Here is an 18113-nt window from a genome sequence, read left to right as displayed (position 1 = left end):
TTATTTATTTGGGAGTGTGATTATTGTTGTTTTTTAAATAATTTTTTGTGTTGAAATGTATGAAAATAATATTTTTTATTTTTAAAAAATTATTTTTAAGATCAAAATAATTCAAAACATAAAAAAAAATATTTTTTTATAAAAAACAAATTTAAAATTTCTCCGGAAAAGAAAAGATAGGAAAGAAGACGTGGGTCAGTGAGATTTTTATCGACTCCATAAGCTTTCAAGTAAAACAAAAATAAATAAATAAATAAGGACCCCAAGCAGACAAGTTTTTTGTATTTTTCGTATAGAATAGGGAACTGGTTTATATATATAATATAGTACCGAGGCTGGAACCTCGATGCTCGGTCCATCAAGTATTCAATCATGCATCAGCACAGGAAGATAATATTAATAAAATAAATAAACATTATAATTCTAATTATTCAAACCAAATAATATTCGAGCTGTTGGATTCAAGGGACTGGTCGATGGAGATGGCAATAACATTGACTTGGGTCCTTACAGGATGAATTGTTTTTTGATATTTAAACAAGTACGAAGGGAAGCAAATGGGAGTAGTTGCATGTATGGAATGAAAAGGAGAAGAATCATTCTGGAGATTTGGTCATTCCTCTTATTATTAAAGGAAGAAAAAAAAAAAGAACTGTTTTTTATGCAATCTTCTAGTCCATCCACTAGCTTTGAAAAGAACTTAGTAGTTATGAGATTTTATGCAAAATTTATTAGGTTACATAGGAGTTGGATGGTACTATTTGATCCGTAAAATTCCTAGATATGATGAAATATGGTAAATTAATTTTTTTTTGTAAACATGTAGTTATTTTAAATATATTTAAAGAGGGGAATTGTGACACAAACACAAATAAATTCAGAATTCAATAAATCGATTCCTTTCATGAAAGAGGTGTTTGATAGAAGAGTGCCACCGATTGCTTAATTAACATCATCCAAATATCATAAATGATGCTAAAACGAGGGTCTAGAAGCTTGCTCAATATTATTTTATGGCTTCTAAAAAATCAATTTTAATTTCATGAAAAAGGATTAGTCATGTCTATTTTTTTTTAAGAAAAACACTACCAGAAAATTGACATAGAACAACTAATGGACCAAATAGAAATTATATTTATGAGATATCTATGGTATTGATTTGAGAAATGAGATTGGATCATATTATTTTGACTCTAGATACACAACAATCTAACTTAAATTAGTCAATACTGGAATTTAAAGCGAGAGTTCTAGAATAGGTTGAGTAGCGAGTAGCCAAATTAGAATAAAAAATTAGAAATAATTAGGAGCAAATGATGAAATATATGATTTTCCATCATCCTACTTCTGATTCCATATCTTTTGGCTCAAAATCCCCCCTCCACCTCCATCTATTTAACGAGTACTATTTATTGTTGTAAAAATATTTTTGAATGAATATCAAGATTAAAATAATTTTGATGCTAAATAAAATTGATTGTGTTTGGTTTTATTGTGACTTTTTTTATTTTTTAATTAACAACTAATAAATTTAAAAATATTTATTAAACTTTCAACTAAAAATAAATATTTTAGTGATTTCATCGATAATATTAACATCATTTTATCGAAAAGTTTTAGAATGATCGAAAAGTTTTAGAACTTTTAAATGAATTAACAATGGAAATTTTGTTGCCGAGGATTCCAAGATAAACAATATTTCATAAAAAAGTTATATAATGTTTCAAAAGTTTTAGAGCTTCCTGGTGGAATTAGTGATGAAAATTCCATCGCATTTCTTTTGGGATTCCATCGACTATTCCACCTGCAATGTTTAGGGTTTGTCAATATAATTAGTAAGGAATATTTTATCGGTAATTTAATAACCGATATTAAATTTGATGAAAATACAATTTGGTCATTTTAATTAATTAATTTACTAATGAACTATCAATGATTAAATTTTCCATCGCTAATCACATTTACTGAACTGATCAGGATTCCATGTAAGGGATTTCTAAAATCACAATTGGCAATAAGTGTAAAGGATAAATATAATTAGTGCCTCCTGGACTGCATGTCAAGCCAATAAAATGATCCTCACAATGAAAATTCAAAAGCTTCACTTGCAATCAATGTGTATATATATAGTTGTCCAAACGTTTTGATGCAAGTACTTTAGTTTAATTTTCTAAATATATATAAAGATTCTTGGCTAATACCATAAGAATTAAACTACATAATTTGGATTACACTCAATCCTCATCCTCGTGCGTTTATATACGTGAAACTTTGAGATTTTGATATGTTTTTGACAGCAAGAAAGCTATTCCTACATATTGATAAAGGAAGCTAAAAGTTTATTTAATATATTTTTATGTAAAAAAGAGATTTTGACTGAAATTGTATTGGTTAGTTACTATTAATAAATAATTATATCAATATCAAATATATTAAAATATAATTGATTTTTCTAAATGTTTTATTTTTATTGGAGCACATACATGAGAAGAATATTATATCTACACCATTCAAAAAATTATATTATCAATTTGACTCTACTAGATAGATTCTTTTCTCGTAACATAAAGAAAGAAAGAAAGAAAAAACTTGGTCTCTGTGAGCGGAACAATTAGAAATCCAACTGTATAAAAAACAAGACACACTAGTCGTGGTATACTTCCCAAGAAGAAGAAGAAGAAGAAAATATTAAAAAAAGGAGACGCAGGGCGGAGAACGGCGGCCTGAAGCCGCTACCCAAATCAACATTTTCCTCCCTTCCTTTCTTATTTAGTAAGAGAAATTTGACAAAACCTAAATTAAAAAGTAAAATAAAGAAAAGGAAAGAGAAGTAGGGAAAAAAAAGAAGTTGTATTTTTATTTATTTCTCTCTCCCTTGAAAGTTAAAGAAAAGGTTTTGTTTTCCGTAAAACAGACAGAGTGCTTGTTTTCTCATAAAAATACCAGAAGCAACCCAGCACCAGTCAACAAGTTGAAACTCTCCCTCCAAAAACACCTCTCTCTCTCTCTCTCTCTCTCTCTCTCATTATCCTTCGTCACTTCCTTTATAAAAACCCTCCAGTGTTAATCTCCTCCTCTCTAATTACTCTCTCTCTCTCTCTCTAAAAATACTGTGAACATAATTTTTCCTTTTTTGTACGGACAATGCCGCAGGTGGATCTTGAAACTCTAGTCTCAGCCTGCGCCGGCGGCTCCTGCGACCGCAAAGTCGCATGTGAAACCATCGCCGCCTCCTCGACCACCACCAACCACTCCCAACCACCACTGGACTCCTCCGATCTCGCCGAAGTACCACCAGATTTCCCGCCAGAATCCTTCTGGCTTTCCAAAGATGCCGAACTCGACTGGTTCAGCACCAATGCTTACTACGAACGCAAGGATTCCACAAAAGGAAACTCGAACTCCACAAACTTAAACCCGAACATCATCCCCAACCCTAACTCCTCCAACTCACAGCGTTTCTCCAGCTTGCACACTAAAGCGTCAATCATTGGCTTACCAAAGACACAGAAATCAACCTTCGTTGTTGACAAAAAGAATCGCCGTAACTGTAAACCTGGAAACACACGATTGTTTCCTAAAAGGTCCGGTTCGACCGGTAAATCGGATTCGACGACCATGGTTGAACCGTCTTCACCGAAAGTATCTTGTATGGGAAGAGTGAGATCGAAGAAAGATCGTAACCGTAGATTGCGGAAGCAACAGCAAGAACAAAGATCTTTTCAATCAATCGGAAAGAAGGAAAGTACTAAAAGGGACAAGAAGGAAAAAAAGAGTTTCTTTGCCAGTTTTAAAGCCATCTTCAGGTCTAAGAGTAACAATAAAGATACATCACTGAAGAGTGGCAATGTCACGTCGCATGGTGGATCGGTTAGCGAGAGTTACGCGCTTAAGAAATCGAGTGATATTAGGGACCGGTTGCCGGCGAGTGATAGAGACGCGCCACCAAGAAGGAGCGTTGGAATGGAGCCGGTTGTTGGTTTGGGAGGAATGACGAGGTTTGCGTCCGGGAGGAGATCGGAGTCGTGGAGTGTCGAGATCGACGTGGTGTGAACTGATTGGGTCAAGTAAACGGTGGGGTCCAGGCAAGAGGGGTTGCGGTCGTGATTGGGTATCTTCTGTGGGGTTTAATTTGAATTACAGTTTAGGATGACTTGGCTTGGTGAATTAACCGTTTCAAACGCGGTAACTACAGTTACTACCTTTCCACGTTTTTTTTAGCCTGTGATGTGATTTTGTGAGAAATTTTATAATGTCAAGGGAGTAATTGGTAGAGTAGTGTTTTATTAGTTATTTTTTAAATTTATTTTAAAAAATATATATAATTAGGAGAGAAAAATTTTAGTGGAAAATATTTTTATGATTGTAGATTTTATCCTTTTCTCTCTCTTTATTTAAGATATATCTAAAAAATAATTAATAAAATATTACTAATTACTCCCTAAATCCTATAAAAATTTCCTGATTTTACTGCTCTTTTTTTTTTCTCCTCCGAAAGGGCTTGTAGATATAAATTGAGTGTAGATTGTTATTATTATAATAATGTACGTAGTTCATGAAGACTATAATATCATTGGATAGTGGTTCTTTTGCAAGGATGCTGAAATGTTATTTTGCCTTGCATGTAATTTTATCATTTTCTCGGGGTTAAATTAATGCATGAAATATAAATTTGATAAATTTCTGATGTAAATATTGTTTGCATGCGAAAGTTTGGTCATCCCCTTCACATGCATGTGGAACCCACTCATATGATGGAAAATAATCACTCATTTGTCTAGTTTGATCATCTAGATAAAGATTTGGAAGATACATGTCTCAGTTTCTTCTCAAGGAACTCGAAGGTAGCATGGAAGGTCATTACCAGTTCAAGCGATCTCTCCATTATATAAGGGTTTAATTTGAGAGCAAGGCTCGAGAAAATCACCAAGAAGTGTTTTCTTGCTAATAAGGTTAGGGCATGCCTGAATCTTTCGAGTTTAAGAGTTTTAGAAGTAGGATTGGGTAACCTTAAAAATTGGGTCAGTTTGATCTTTGCGTAGTCTCATCTGTTTAGCCATGGTGTTCTCGACCTTATTCATTTTCTTAGGTAAACAAGTCGGTGTGTTCAACTTTCTTCACTTTTTAAGCGAGGGATTCCCCATGGCAGGACAATCGTCATTATTGACTTGTGTGGTGTCTGCAAATGCCATTGCGTGAATGGTTTAGAATCTTGACTATACCAAACCATATAAAAAAGAAAATTTAAAAATATTCAATCAAACAAACCAATCAAAACTCTATACTGTTTCCACCGATTAGTCCAATCTTCTTCTCTCACTTTGCGGGGACAAGCAAATCGACGTGGGATTGTTCAACTAGGGAACTCTTGTCAACGGATTGATCTTGAATCCCTACGAATATGAATTTGAACACAGTTGGCAAATTTGACACATGAGAGCAAACAGGCAAATGCAATTATTTGCTTCATTTTCCAATCAAATCAGGTTGACTTTTCTCGACCAACCTGTTTTATTCTTTTGCTTCAATTAATTACAAGTTGTGGATCGATAAGACAATTAAATTGCCGGTTTTCTAAGCATAGATTGATTGATATGGATGAGTTGGGACAATTTCTGTTGCTTTCAAGTTTCTGGCAATGGCATGAATTTAGGGAGAATTGTGCACATCACTAACTATGGTTTGCTTGGAATTGGACTTGAAATCAAGATATTTGTCATCAGCTTTATATGAACTGCTATTTTAGACCACAGCCGTCAAACTGAAATGAAAGCAAGTGCAATTCGCTTGTCATGCCCCTTTATTAACTACAGAGCGAGAATGTTTTGAGCAGAAGAGAATTCGGGGTGAAGCTACATCTGCATACACAGCTGAGATGTCATGGAAATGACCTACGCTGGTAAATTAGCAATAATATTGCATACAGAAGCTCGTATGACAGGAAAATAACAATTTGTTTCCAGTAGGAATACTTTTAGTTGGTGAATTCATTATACAGTTCAATCGTTCTTCCTTTCAGCGACTGCACAGGCCTTGAATTCTGCTTGTAATCATCACCCAATGGAGCTCTCAGGGCTTCTAGCTGCTCCTTCGATATTGTTCTCGCCTGCATATTCGTGTGCCATTATATATAGTCTGCACGCGGTTGTATATATCTGCACCCATACAAATATAGCTATATTTATACATGTATAAATATTACCTTGCCAAGAATGTTCCAGATCACATTTTCAGTGCATGGAGGACTGGTGAAAGAACCAACGTATCTGTAGTACTTGCGGGTATTTTTTCGTAAGAGCTTATTGTCCAAGACCCCAACAGGAATACGGGCTTCTTCATTGCTAGCACAAACCTCCTTTGCTAGAGCATCCAGCTTGTCTTTAATCTGCAACCACGAATAGCTTTCATTGGTTAAAATTTTCTCTTGAAGATGTTAGGCCTTCAATCAATTCATGCAGGACAAAATCAGGATCTTAGGAGATTGCCTCGAGACAAGGGAAATATTACCAGAAATGAACAGGATTGTTTCCGTCAACCAAAGAAATATGTATTGCTTATTTGGATTACAGCTACACGTCCTTCGGAAATAACTAAAAATTAGTATGCAATGAAAATGTGACGTGAATTCTACCTTGTTGATAAATGGATCAGCGTCACCAAGTTCGTAGAGTATTGACACAACAGCGACAGAGCCAGAATCTTTCTTGTGGACTAAATGAAGCTCGGCGGCGTATCTGCAGATATAGAATGCCAATTGAGTGTCTGTTACTATTTATCAAAGATTGTTTTTATTTTATCTACGGCAATGTACACATGTTTAATGCAGATTAGATTTTTGAAAAAGGTTAAGAAAATAAAGTTTTAAATAGTGCGTGGAAGGGCTGGCCACTTTAAGCAGACAGGGTCCAGGCCATTGGATAGCAATTTGTGAACCTAGAGATGGAGAGAGAGCATACTGTATTCCGTCAATCTGATGCTCGGAAGGAGAATGCCAGTGCATTTCCTTCAATGTGTAGTTTTGATGATCTACAATCAAGACTCCAGGATTCCCCTCATAGCTCAACTGCATTTAGAAAATTCAGCATTCAGAATAATTATTAGCATTATGAAAAGGCAAATGATATTTTGGACCAGCATATATAAAGTTTTCCAGGAGATCTCTTGAAGCTATTTTTTCTCCATTAGCTCATATCAACCTAACCTACCACAATATATGCCAAAGAGCTGATTACAGCATAGGAATTCCTTAAGATAAAATTAACAAAGTTATTTCAGGAACCAACCCCAATATTGAAGCCATTGTTAACAAGAGAAGCGTTTGCACGTTTGTAATCCCTGGTCAAGGGTGTCAATTTTTTGTTTTTCACGGCCTCTTTCTTGATAATGTTGACAGGAGACTGAGTTTCTCCAGACGTGCATGCAGAGAATTTTAGGTTCAAGCTTCCCCAGTTGGCAGGGCCATTATTTGAACCAGCGTAACTGAATTCTAATGCAGATGCTGCCAAGAAAATCCCAAGAATCAAACTCACTTGTTACATAACAACAGAGAAAGAATAAGTCGTTTATGCTTCTTATTTCTAAGAATGCTCCAAAGAGACAGCAAATGAATTCAGATCATATAACTTGTCAAAGGAAAACAAATACGTGTTTCAAAAGAACCATATATAATTAAAGTCTCATTCATTCTAATGGCAGAAAAATGAAAAAGAAAACACATATCCTTGTTTGTGTGCGTGTGTATGGAAGAAAGAGTACTGCATGCAAGAGAGTCATACCTTGAGTTTGATCTGTAGCACTTGCAGAAGCGACAGCAAGCAATAATGCAATAGCAATGAAGGAGTAGGTGGGTTGAGGAGCCATGCTCTCGTCTCAGAGTAAAACCTTTCCCTTGAAGATGTTTATTAGAAAACTGCGGCTCTATCGATTTGAGTTGTTAAATTATAGGCTTAATAAGTAGCTGTACTGGTGCTAAATTTGGAGAGAGCTGGTAAATTTAGCAGTGTTTCCCTCGAAACCCTTGGCACACCTTGTTTTGTATGTCTATGTCTAATCATAGACGTAGTGGGGTTTGCTCTATCCTTTTTTCTTCTTTTTTTTCTGTGCTTCAATATTTTTAGCTGTTTTATGTTCTAAAAGAAACCTTCATCCTAAATTAGGGAGCTGACCTAATCCCTACCATTGGATTTGCACTCTTGATGCAAACTAGCAGCTTGGTTCTGTTATTGTAAAGTTGAAAACGCAGAAAGCTGGCCTGGTAAAAAATGCAGACCATCGGCTCTTTCTGAGTTTAATCAAACATAGTGGGATGACTATACTTAGATAGATATAATCTGCATCTCAGAATTCATGCACTGTTCTTATTGTTGATCAAGATGAAAGAATTTTTTTTATTTTTTTTACCATTAAACTGCAAATAGGATAGAACACGCTAAAAATCAAATAATTGAAGTGTTGGTTGAGGTGGTAACTGAGTTTTCTCCCCGTATTTTTATCATGGATTTTGACGCAGCAGATTTGACAAGAAAAAAGCAAGCATAAAAAAAAAGATAGAATTTTGCCTAAAAGGGTGTCAACTAGAACCTTGATTTATATTTTTGCTACTGAATATTTTTTTCTAATATAATCTATCACTTCAATGGATCTAAAACTGTAAATAACCGACCTTTACTGGATAAGAAAAATATAAATTCTAATAAAAAAGAAAAAAAACAACATAGAAATCCAAATTATAACTAGGAAAATAAAAATCCGCTCAAACAATATTTTCTAAGCCTAATCTAATGTCTTCCCTGTTATCCTATTATAAAACTAAATCTGCAAAATTTTCTAATTAAATTTAAGCATGATTCAATAATTCAATAAAAAAATTATAATTTTTTTATTAAACTAGTTATTTAGCATGACAAAACTTTTTTTTGAACTTAATTTTATCTCACTGATTCATAAACGACTATGCTAGGTTTTCTATGTAATTTAATAATAACAAATTCATAATTGATTAATCAGAACCTTCAAACCTGCTACATCAAAATTTAATCTAGATCAAAATCTTCTATCGAGAAAAAAGACCAAAATCATGGATGGCAATTTCATGCATGGAATTAAGGTACCAATCAAAGACATTATAAAAGAAATATGATCCTCTCCCTTGTAGCTATAGCTACTGTAGTGCTCAACTTTCAACAAAATTCCACCCTTAAAATCTAGAGTTTAGGCTCAATCTTTGTAGAAATATAATTAAGTATAATTATTTTAGTTTATTAGATATTGTTTAGAATTGCATCTAAATAAAATTGTGTTATTGAAATCTCGAAAGCTTTATTAAAAAAATTGGACCTTTTACATAAAGTTAAGACCAAAAAAAGTTTTTTTAAAAAATAATTAAATCTTGACAATAATAAAATTTTAGTTTGGTTATATTCCAAGAACTTTAATAAATAAGTACTCTAAACTAGTTTTGTTTTAAGTATAAATTCTATTCGTATGTATAGTATGCATGTTAGGATTGTATTTCATTCCAAATCTCTTTTTTTCTTTATTTTCTTTCTTCTTGATTTTCATGAATAACTCTTTAATTTTTAAAGTAATCTTTCACTTTGTTTTTCATTCAAATTTGATCCATTTTTTTCTGATTACTATTTGTTTTATTTGAAATAATTTATAAAATATGATTTTTCTTCAATTTCATCCTCCTTCAATTTTGTCATCTATCAAATTTGATCTTTATTATTTGATTGTTATTTGTTTTATTTGAGATAATTTTTAAAAATTTTTTTTTAAGATTTTATCCTCTATTAGTTTTTGTTTCCTATTAGATTTGATTTTCATTCTTTTGATTGTTATTTTTTTTTATTACTTTGGCATCTTTTTTAAATTAATATTTTTTTTATTTCATCCTTCAACATTAAATTAGTTAGGAACTGAACTTCTTGATTAAGTCTGGGTCTAGAATTTCATGGGTTGTGAGTTTAGGAGATTAACACTGGTTTAGAAGATTCGTTTGGATTTACCTGACTCTTTACCCCCTATTTTTAGCTCTTGTTTTTGTTTATCTGTTTCATCTTTCAGCATTTAGAAATGGGGATATGTTATTTTTTTAATTGCTTTCTATAGAATTCTTCACGAATTTTGAAAATGACTCGAGTTATCTCGAGTCTTTTTATTTGTTATTTAAAAAAAAAAAAATTAAAATAAATTTTATTTTTGAATTAAACTAAATTAATTAATTAAATATAAACATGATATGCTCAATTCATAATATTTTGTTTTATTTGCTTTTCAGGTTGTCGCTCTAACAACGCGTGCAGTCTCTTTCAATGTTGTCATGTAACCTTTCACAATGACATTAGAATTGTCTTAATAAACTCTTTTTGTTGGTGAGGTAGTGTTCGTGACAGAGTGATGATAAGTCTTTAATAGACTTCTTTTTTCTCCTTTCAAGTATAATATTGACAACTCATTTTTTATAGTTAATTATTACAAAAAAATTTTCTTTTTTTATTGTCAATAGGGGTGAGCAAAAAAACCAAAACACCGATTAAACTGAGAAAGCCGGAAAAAAAATAACAAAAAAAACCGAACAAAAAAAAAACGATTAAACTGATTAAAATTTTAAAAAAACCGGCCGGTTTAGTTCGGTTTTGATTTTATAAGAAAAAAAACTGAACCGAACCGAAACTGAAAAAAACCCGGAAAAAACCCGAGCCAAACCGGAAAAACCGAGCCAAAACAAAAAAAACCAAGTCAAAATCGAGAAAACTGAGCCACAACCAAGCCAAATCAGAAAAACAAGCCAAACCAGTTTGAACCGATTTTTGCCCAAAAAACTGAACCAAATCGAACCGAAACCGGTCAGTTTGACCTGGTTTCGATTTTTAAAAAATAAAAATTCAGTTTGGTTATTTTTTTGATAAAAACCCAATCGAACCGAAAATAATCACCCCTGATTGTCAATGCTTTTTTTTAATCATATTATCAAATTATTCAAATTTATTAGTCAATTATTCAAATCTCAAATTTTTCTTAGATTCTTTAAAATTATTAACGTTGTCTTGACATTTTTTTTTTATATTAAAAAAATCTAACCTGACTCACAACGTAACTCGAGTCCTAACTCGAGTCCTGTCTAGTGGAAATCCACACGATTCATGGTTTTCACGGAATGCAACTAAACTCAGACCTAAACCTTTGGCGGCACATCTTTGCCCGTGCCTGTTATCAATCGCTAACCATATAAACAACATTTCTTCATTTCCTTCTGTAGTCAGCTCAATAAACTAGTTCGGGTTTTCTGCACAAATTGTTCGCACCCTTCAAAACAAACACACACACACACACACAGGGCCATATCCATCAGTCCTCCAAAGTCCAGAATGCCTTCACATGAGTTTTGTTCCATCCTTTAGCCTGTTCTTCTGCTTTAAATAGGGAATTTTGTCCTGCATCTGCTATTTTATTTGGTAAATGATTTTAGTTGTAAAAGGTCCCACACCACATAAAAACATAGCCCAAATATTTAGTTCAATGCCCTTAACAACATATTCTCCCTAATTGAATTACCTCTTGTTTGTAAATATTGACTTATTGAGTGAACAGTTCTTGTGGAATGGAACATCAGAACTTCACGAAGCAATATTGATAGGAAAAAGGTTCTGGACTTTGGAGGCCACTTCAGCCACTTCATTGAAGCAGCCTTTTCATATCTAAAATGCTGCAATCGTGAAAATTTGTATTTTAATATATCAGGTGAAAAAGAAAATAACATCCAACAGAAGTTCATCCTAAGTGCAGATTAATCAAAGAGAATCTAGCCAAACCTTCTCTGTCTGGTGCACTTAACTCGGTAAAACCACAGCAATAAACGATGTTATACAGTCACTACAATTATACTATAAAAACCTCAAATGCCTGTAGGAAGTTTGCTTATGAACCTGCATATGTTACTTTTAGATATTCCACAATTTCTGCGCTTTCAAACATCTGGACCCCAGTATTTGGATCTTCAATGTAAGGCGCCTGGAAACCATTGTTGTAAAATTGATATCACACTCTAAATAGATAGATGCTGATAATAGGGTGTGTGTTTCTTGTTACATATGAAATGCACTAACAAATAAATATAAATCACCTGAAAATGCCCAACTTTCTCAAATAGTATCTGTCGTTTTGGACTACCACGAGCACAGCTAATAATAGAAAACAACAGAAGCCTTATCAGACAAAATGTCCCTGCATATTACGTGTGTGCACGCGTGTGTGGTACACACGCTTTAAAACAGTAACTTGATGGCATGCTACTCGATAAGCAAAACTGATGGAACCGGTGAAATGCTTTCTGTTGACAGAAAGGAACAGTGCCTCACAACTAACATGTCTAAAGTATGCCAATAATAGTGGAATTAATGGGAGTGATAATTGTTTGTTAGAAAGAGCACAAAAATAATTAAATGATCTTTCAGAATACGCATTTCTTATGGTAATAAGAGCATGAAGATATTTGCTCGCTCTCAATCTCCTTACAATATTTCTGCACGTCCACATTGCAAATGTTTTTCTACAACACACCAACAAGGATGGAAATGTTTTTAGAAAATCATTTTTCACTACAACTGATTCAACTGAAAAGCAATGGTATAGATGTGTTTGAAAACATTTGTCTCTAAACCTTATCCCTTGCAAAATTTATTAAAACAGAGAATGAAAACTTACAAAATAGTTGTCATTTTACATTTAAACGGAAAAAAAACTTATAGCAAAGCATCTGATGGGAAAAAAATGTGGACTTTACCTTCGAAAAATATGTGGTAATTCTAATTCTACAAGTACTTCTCGAACAATCTTGCAGAAAGGGGAACCCTGAAATAGAAAGCAAATATCTAAAACTTATTTTTCAAAATCAGGAAACAATTAACTCTGTATCCTGTACATAAAGGCCATTGAAGTCCCTATAGAAAAACAGAAAGGGAAGAGGGTTTCTCGAAGGAGAAAGAACAGTAAGCGTGCAAGTTGAAGTATCAAAATTGATATGGCACTCTACAAACCTCGTATGCCCATAGTTCAAGTGGTTTGGGTGGCAGTTTAGATGGAGTATAAGATGACCCCTGCATTAACACAAATGATCATTAAAGACAATCTGCACCATTACATTACTAGTAGAAAACATAAAAATCACGATGAACTAAAATGGAATTGAAGGTAGCATAAAACATAATTTTACAAATTACAAAGAACGTTTTATAAATAAATATTTCACAGGAAGAAAAGATGAGCTTCATCTAATAATCATGGGAACTATTTACAAACTAAAATTCAACATTATTTACCTTTCCCATACGACCAATCATGGCAAAACCTTCGGTCAGAGTCTGCAAGAACAGAAATCACCAAGAGATATCTTTGAAATTTACATTCTACAAATTGACTAGAGAGTGTAATAGATAAGCAAATTGCTAACCGTTAAAAGACCAAGCGACAGCGTGAAAGGAATACTTCCATCACCTAAATAAGATAATCAAATAGAGAGAACATATCAAATGGTTGGAGAGAGCAGACAGGATAAATTATAATGCTTAAAAAAAAAAAGCAAATCATCATTTAAAATTTTAAACCTCTCCTTTAGTCACCTAAAATTGACAAAAGGTATAGATGAAATGAAAGAGTACCTAACAAGCACTAATTAGGCTTGCTTTGACCAAGATAAGATATGGAATCACAGTTACCCAAATTTTAAGAAAATAAATTTAATCTATTTATTAATAATATGAGCAGTAAAAACAAAAAAAAAATGGGCAAACTGATCATGCAAATTGTATTCTATAGTTTTACTTTTTATTCTTTCAGATAGCCTGTTTAGTGATGAGAAAACAATGAAAAGACATGGAAGTAAATTATGAAAGCAGGTCGATGTTGAGAAACACACCATATTTTTGAACCAAATACTTAATTATGTCGTCCGATTCATACATTGCAGTTCCAGTATTTGGATCTACCTGCAACCACAAGCAAAATTTTGAGCCTTGGCTTCGACTTAAAGTCACTCCCTTAAGGTATGACTTGCATTAAAACCATTAAGCCTAAGGACAAAACTGGCCAGAGCCTAAGAGCCACTTGGGCAATGGCCCAAAACCCGCACTTAACAAAAGACCCTAAGAATAACTAATGTATGTTTGTCAATTATGCTTTATGAAATTAAGATTATCCCTACTTAACAAAAGACTCCAAGTACAAAATGACGATTGCCCAAGGCCCCACTTGTCAGGCATACATAAAAAATAAATAAATAATATTTCTTAAATATTTTAAAAGATCTCATTTATAATTTTGCCCAAAACCTGTATTCACCTTAAGCCGGCTTTACCTAAGGATAGAAGAAATGACGATATGAAATTCTGTAAGAGTGAAATGGGAAATTGAAATTGCAAGAGACATGATTAGATTATGAAATCCGAACTTGAGAAGACCTAATTCAAGCAAGCATGTGAATGGGGCATTGAATTCTGAAGTCAGGAAGTGTTAAATAGCCTTTACTGTTAACCAATTTTGCTGCCCAGACCAGAATACAAAGAGCCACATATTCCCAATTTGCCCATACCTCGACTATTGATCATATTTCACAAAGCGGATTTGTTTTCAAGTTGTAGTTTAAGTTCTTCGGTGGCATATACACACATTGTTGGCCATTTTTGGAAGTTTTTGGCTGCAAAGCTACTCGTGGCTTCATTTCAGGTTCCTTCATTCTATCTTGTTCGAACAAAGAGACCATTATAATTTATAAATTAACTCTATGATTCACAGATAAAATGGACAACTAACCTGAGTTAAGACTAAATGCCAAAGAACTTCCCTTTGCATGGCCAATACAGATAAAGTTGAAGACCCAGATATATAATGGATATATCAAATCATCTCCTTTCTAATAACTAGAACTATAATATAGATTTTATGGTTGGCAGTCAGACAATTGGTGACCATTAGATTCTCATTCTCTGAAAATTAATTGCTCGAAGAAACCAATGATACCTTCTGTTACCATGTTAACAAGGTTCAGGGTGTTGAATGAGATGATAGGGAACTGGACACTGATTCTTTGTGGTTTTACTGTTTAACTTGTAAAACCTGGTCCTTCCAAACATTTATGTCAAGCTATTGTTCTGCTAAAGCTATATCTGGTCATTATGTACATGTGGTGACTGGGGAACAATAATAGAAAGAAAAAAGACAAACCATGTAAGGGAACTGCTGTTTTCCACCCATCTGAGCGACCTTGGGACGAAAATTGGGACCATTTTTTGGGCAAGGATAAAACAGAACATCAAGGTCCAACACTGCAACAATTTCTCTAACCTGAACATGTTTGCACAACCGTCAGCTAACATCTTAAGAAAGCCATAGACGGTAATTTCAGAGACATGCCAGTGATAAGAACAATTAGCTAGCAACATATGTAATGGATCAAGGTTCATCATCCATAAAGACCTGGGACGAACCAAATTAAACACGCCCAAGGTCAATTAAGTATAACTTGTAACACGGTATTTTTGAATGACATTACCTTCCGACAGAATGGGCAGCTGAAGTTTGCAGGTAGTGCATCAGAATCCATATTTGGAGGGGAAAAGGGGTACAACCATTCAGTATTAATTCATCATAATTGCATGTAAAAGAGTCATAAGTGGAAAGAAGAACAAGAGAAAAGACTGCAAGGAAACTCACCACCTAGATTCCTTCTACCAACTATATTATGCAGAGAAAAAAAAAATGATTTGGAAAGTAATGTACCCTTCAAACTCATATATCTCAATAGGCTTCTCTGGTCGAGGGCCTAATTTTGAGGTCTCTTTCACTTTATAACCTGTAAAAGACAAATATCATATTTACATTTATCAGCAAAATTAATTGTTAAGATAGTGGGTTTGAACAGGAATGCCAAATATGCTTTCACATCAACTTAGGACTTAAAATAAATCCTCCATATTTGTCCTGATCTTTTAACTGGTATAGAAACTTGCACCAGCTATTCAACACAAGTACACTATATCAACTTCATATAGTATGACAACTAAAATTTGGGAAATTTGACACCTACCAGCTACTTCCAGAGAATATTGGTCGGGTGGAATTGCATCCTTGGAAACAAAAGATACAGAATACCTGCCACAGTCCAACGAAGATATAATAAATTCAGGAATCCTCCAAGTGGCTGCCACAAGATCCAACTACATGATAAAGGACATGATAGTTTTCACATATTGTGTAAGAATAGCATCACTACAGATTAAGATTGGTGGGTTTGATAATCTCTCATTTCTAGTCTTTTTGGTTTGTCTTTTTTTCACATTTAATTTGATAATAAAATACAAAAAATAACTTAAATGCCTCTAAAAGAAGGCAAGGGTGCATCTTCGTGTACACTTTGGAAGATGGTACAAAGGAAACGTCAAAAGGTGGAACTTGTAAAAAGGAGGAGAATTCTAAAAGATTGCACCTGAAGTTTAAGGCTTTTGTAAGCAAATATAATCACCCATTCTTGGTACCTCAGCTAGAAGCTTAAGCTTTTAGGTTCCATGGTTTCTATGAAAGCTGTATTATTAAAGCAATGAATGGTACAGGACTCTGTCTAATGAGAAGCACAAATAAGGAACTCCAAAATCAATCTAAAACTCTCGGTGCCTTCTAAACCCTTGTCTCTGGAAGTCCAAGCCCAGTCTCAATTCATCCAATCAGGACCTAATTCCCATCTTTTTCCTTCCTATCCCTCGTTCCCTTTCAGTTTTTCTGCCCTTTTAAAATAACATACATTAGTTCATTACTATAAACTATCTGACCAGAAAATACTATGAGAATTTGTAACGAGGAGCAAAGCTGTGGAGATGGATTCTAAGTCACTTCACCAACAACACAACCCGTTCCCTTTCCCCCAGCAAGTCCATTTAGCTTTTCTCCTTCCATCGATAGCCTCCTCATCTTTGCTAATTCACTGCTTTATGTGATAACACCCGGATTGAAATCCCGAATGGATTGCAAGGGTGGAAGACAAACGACTTTAAATAATGACCATTATGGTTCCCATCATCAATCATAGGATTGCCCTCCAAATTTCCTTTTTCTACATTTGTACAAAGAGCCTCGAAAATCTATCTGGAGAAAATTGGGAACCTAAAAGGTCATTATGTCCCCATATAGTTTAAGGAACTCAAGAGTTACTACTATTTGACTTCAATTAACTTGCGGAAACATATTTTGTGCTCCATTGTACAAAAAATAATTTGAATTTCAAATGAACTACAGTGCAAATTTTAATTTTTACTATTAATACTACTTAATTATAGTACATTTGTGTCTGAGTACATTGAAATCTTCAAATCCACGGTAAACTCTACAGCAAAATCGATAACAAAAATCATCTAGCTACAAGATGCCAATTGATCCTGTCAATGTATGAGAAAACCAATATATACATAAAAAAGCAATGAACATAACTAGAAGAAAAGGAGGAAACAAGAGAACTGTTCAGTTTAATTCAACATACCCATTAACAAAAACACCAGTACCCAACCGGAAAATCAAGGCAAGAGAAGCTCCAATAATATCCCAAGTCTTGTCGGGTCTGACTGCAAATCGCTTTGGCTCTGGTGGCTTGAAATTGGGTGGTGCAGTAAAAGAAGTAGAAGTAGAAGTAGATGAAGTCGGGGTCTCTGAGGTAGCTCTAATGGTAGGAATTGACTTCTTGGGTGTTTTACGGCTGCCAGGAACTGAATGGAGAAGAGGAAAATTGTGGATGTTAAGTACTCCAGCCATGATTTTCGCTGAAGGGTTTTGGTGAAGAGAAAGAGTGGAGGTGGGATTTTAGCGAAATAAGACTGGCTGGTGTGCATTTGTTTTTTGATAACCCGGGGTGGCTGGTGTGCATTTGTTGTTTCTGGCATTGATGAGTATCTGTCGGTCTTGCTCAATTAGCTGTCCTGTACTTGGATACTTGCTTTTCTAGTACTTGACGAATGTGACAGGTAATTCAGTTATGTCCCTCCATCCTTGCTGCTCAATGCTGTTTAGGGTTACAAAGATAATTAATTATGTTTTTTAGAAAATTTTATTATGAATTTATGTATTTTTAA

The 18113-nt window shown here is 34.0% G+C and overlaps 3 protein-coding genes across 6 annotated transcripts; 1 reads left to right on the top strand and 2 right to left on the bottom strand.

Moving 5' to 3' along the window:
• Positions 1-2921: 2921 nt before the first annotated feature.
• LOC133688408 (uncharacterized) lies at positions 2922-4598 on the top strand. Its single transcript, XM_062107885.1, has one exon. The coding sequence runs from the start codon at positions 3145-3147 to the stop codon at positions 4051-4053; it is 909 nt and encodes a 302-aa protein (XP_061963869.1). The 5' UTR covers positions 2922-3144; the 3' UTR covers positions 4054-4598.
• A 1376-nt stretch (positions 4599-5974) lies between these two features.
• LOC133688412 (alpha carbonic anhydrase 1, chloroplastic-like) lies at positions 5975-7860 on the bottom strand. Its single transcript, XM_062107890.1, has 6 exons — positions 7776-7860; positions 7284-7498; positions 6957-7063; positions 6632-6734; positions 6203-6385; positions 5975-6106 (listed from the first exon to the last, which is right to left on the bottom strand). The coding sequence occupies exons 1-6, from the start codon at positions 7858-7860 to the stop codon at positions 5975-5977; spliced, it is 825 nt and encodes a 274-aa protein (XP_061963874.1).
• Positions 7861-11233: 3373 nt separating this feature from the next.
• LOC133689972 (uncharacterized) lies at positions 11234-17897 on the bottom strand. 4 transcript variants are annotated; one of them, XR_009841366.1, is made up of 14 exons: positions 17528-17897; positions 16085-16149; positions 15778-15850; positions 15551-15569; positions 15223-15342; positions 13919-13988; positions 13454-13497; positions 13323-13364; positions 13041-13100; positions 12788-12855; positions 12128-12185; positions 11931-12015; positions 11560-11710; positions 11234-11447 (listed from the first exon to the last, which is right to left on the bottom strand). XR_009841366.1 is itself a non-coding variant. In XM_062110093.1 (13 exons), exons 1-13 carry the CDS (start codon positions 17794-17796, stop codon positions 11703-11705), a joined length of 981 nt encoding a protein of 326 aa, XP_061966077.1. In that variant the 5' UTR covers positions 17797-17897; the 3' UTR covers positions 11234-11702. The 4 variants fall into 4 exon arrangements, 1 of the variants encoding a protein (XP_061966077.1); XR_009841365.1 differs by having other exon boundaries at positions 11234-11444; XR_009841367.1 differs by having other exon boundaries at positions 11234-11438.
• Between the last annotated feature and the right edge of the window lie 216 nt (positions 17898-18113).

Source organism: Populus nigra, chromosome 3 (genome assembly GCF_951802175.1).
Source record: "Populus nigra chromosome 3, ddPopNigr1.1, whole genome shotgun sequence".
Classification (NCBI taxonomy): domain Eukaryota; kingdom Viridiplantae; phylum Streptophyta; class Magnoliopsida; order Malpighiales; family Salicaceae; genus Populus; species Populus nigra.
This window is presented reverse-complemented; position numbering and strand designations above follow the sequence as displayed.

Excerpts from the sequence above, each read along its gene's own strand:
- LOC133689972 (XM_062110093.1), bottom strand. The coding sequence starts at position 17,796 with ATGGCTGGAGTACTTAACATCCACAATTTTCCTCTTCTCCATTCAGTT. Across the intron at positions 15,851-16,084 it reads ATATTCTCTGGAAGTAGCTG|GTTATAAAGTGAAAGAGACC; the intron begins GTAGGTGTCAAA and ends TGTCTTTTACAG. Across the intron at positions 12,186-12,787 it reads TTACCACATATTTTTCGAAG|CTGTGCTCGTGGTAGTCCAA; the intron begins GTAAAGTCCACA and ends TTCTATTATTAG.
- LOC133688408 (XM_062107885.1), top strand. The coding sequence starts at position 3,145 with ATGCCGCAGGTGGATCTTGAAACTCTAGTCTCAGCCTGCGCCGGCGGC.
- LOC133688412 (XM_062107890.1), bottom strand. The coding sequence starts at position 7,860 with ATGGCTCCTCAACCCACCTACTCCTTCATTGCTATTGCATTATTGCTT. Across the intron at positions 7,499-7,775 it reads TGCTACAGATCAAACTCAAG|CATCTGCATTAGAATTCAGT; the intron begins GTATGACTCTCT and ends TTTTCTTGGCAG. Across the intron at positions 6,386-6,631 it reads CTGATCCATTTATCAACAAG|ATTAAAGACAAGCTGGATGC; the intron begins GTAGAATTCACG and ends TCGTGGTTGCAG.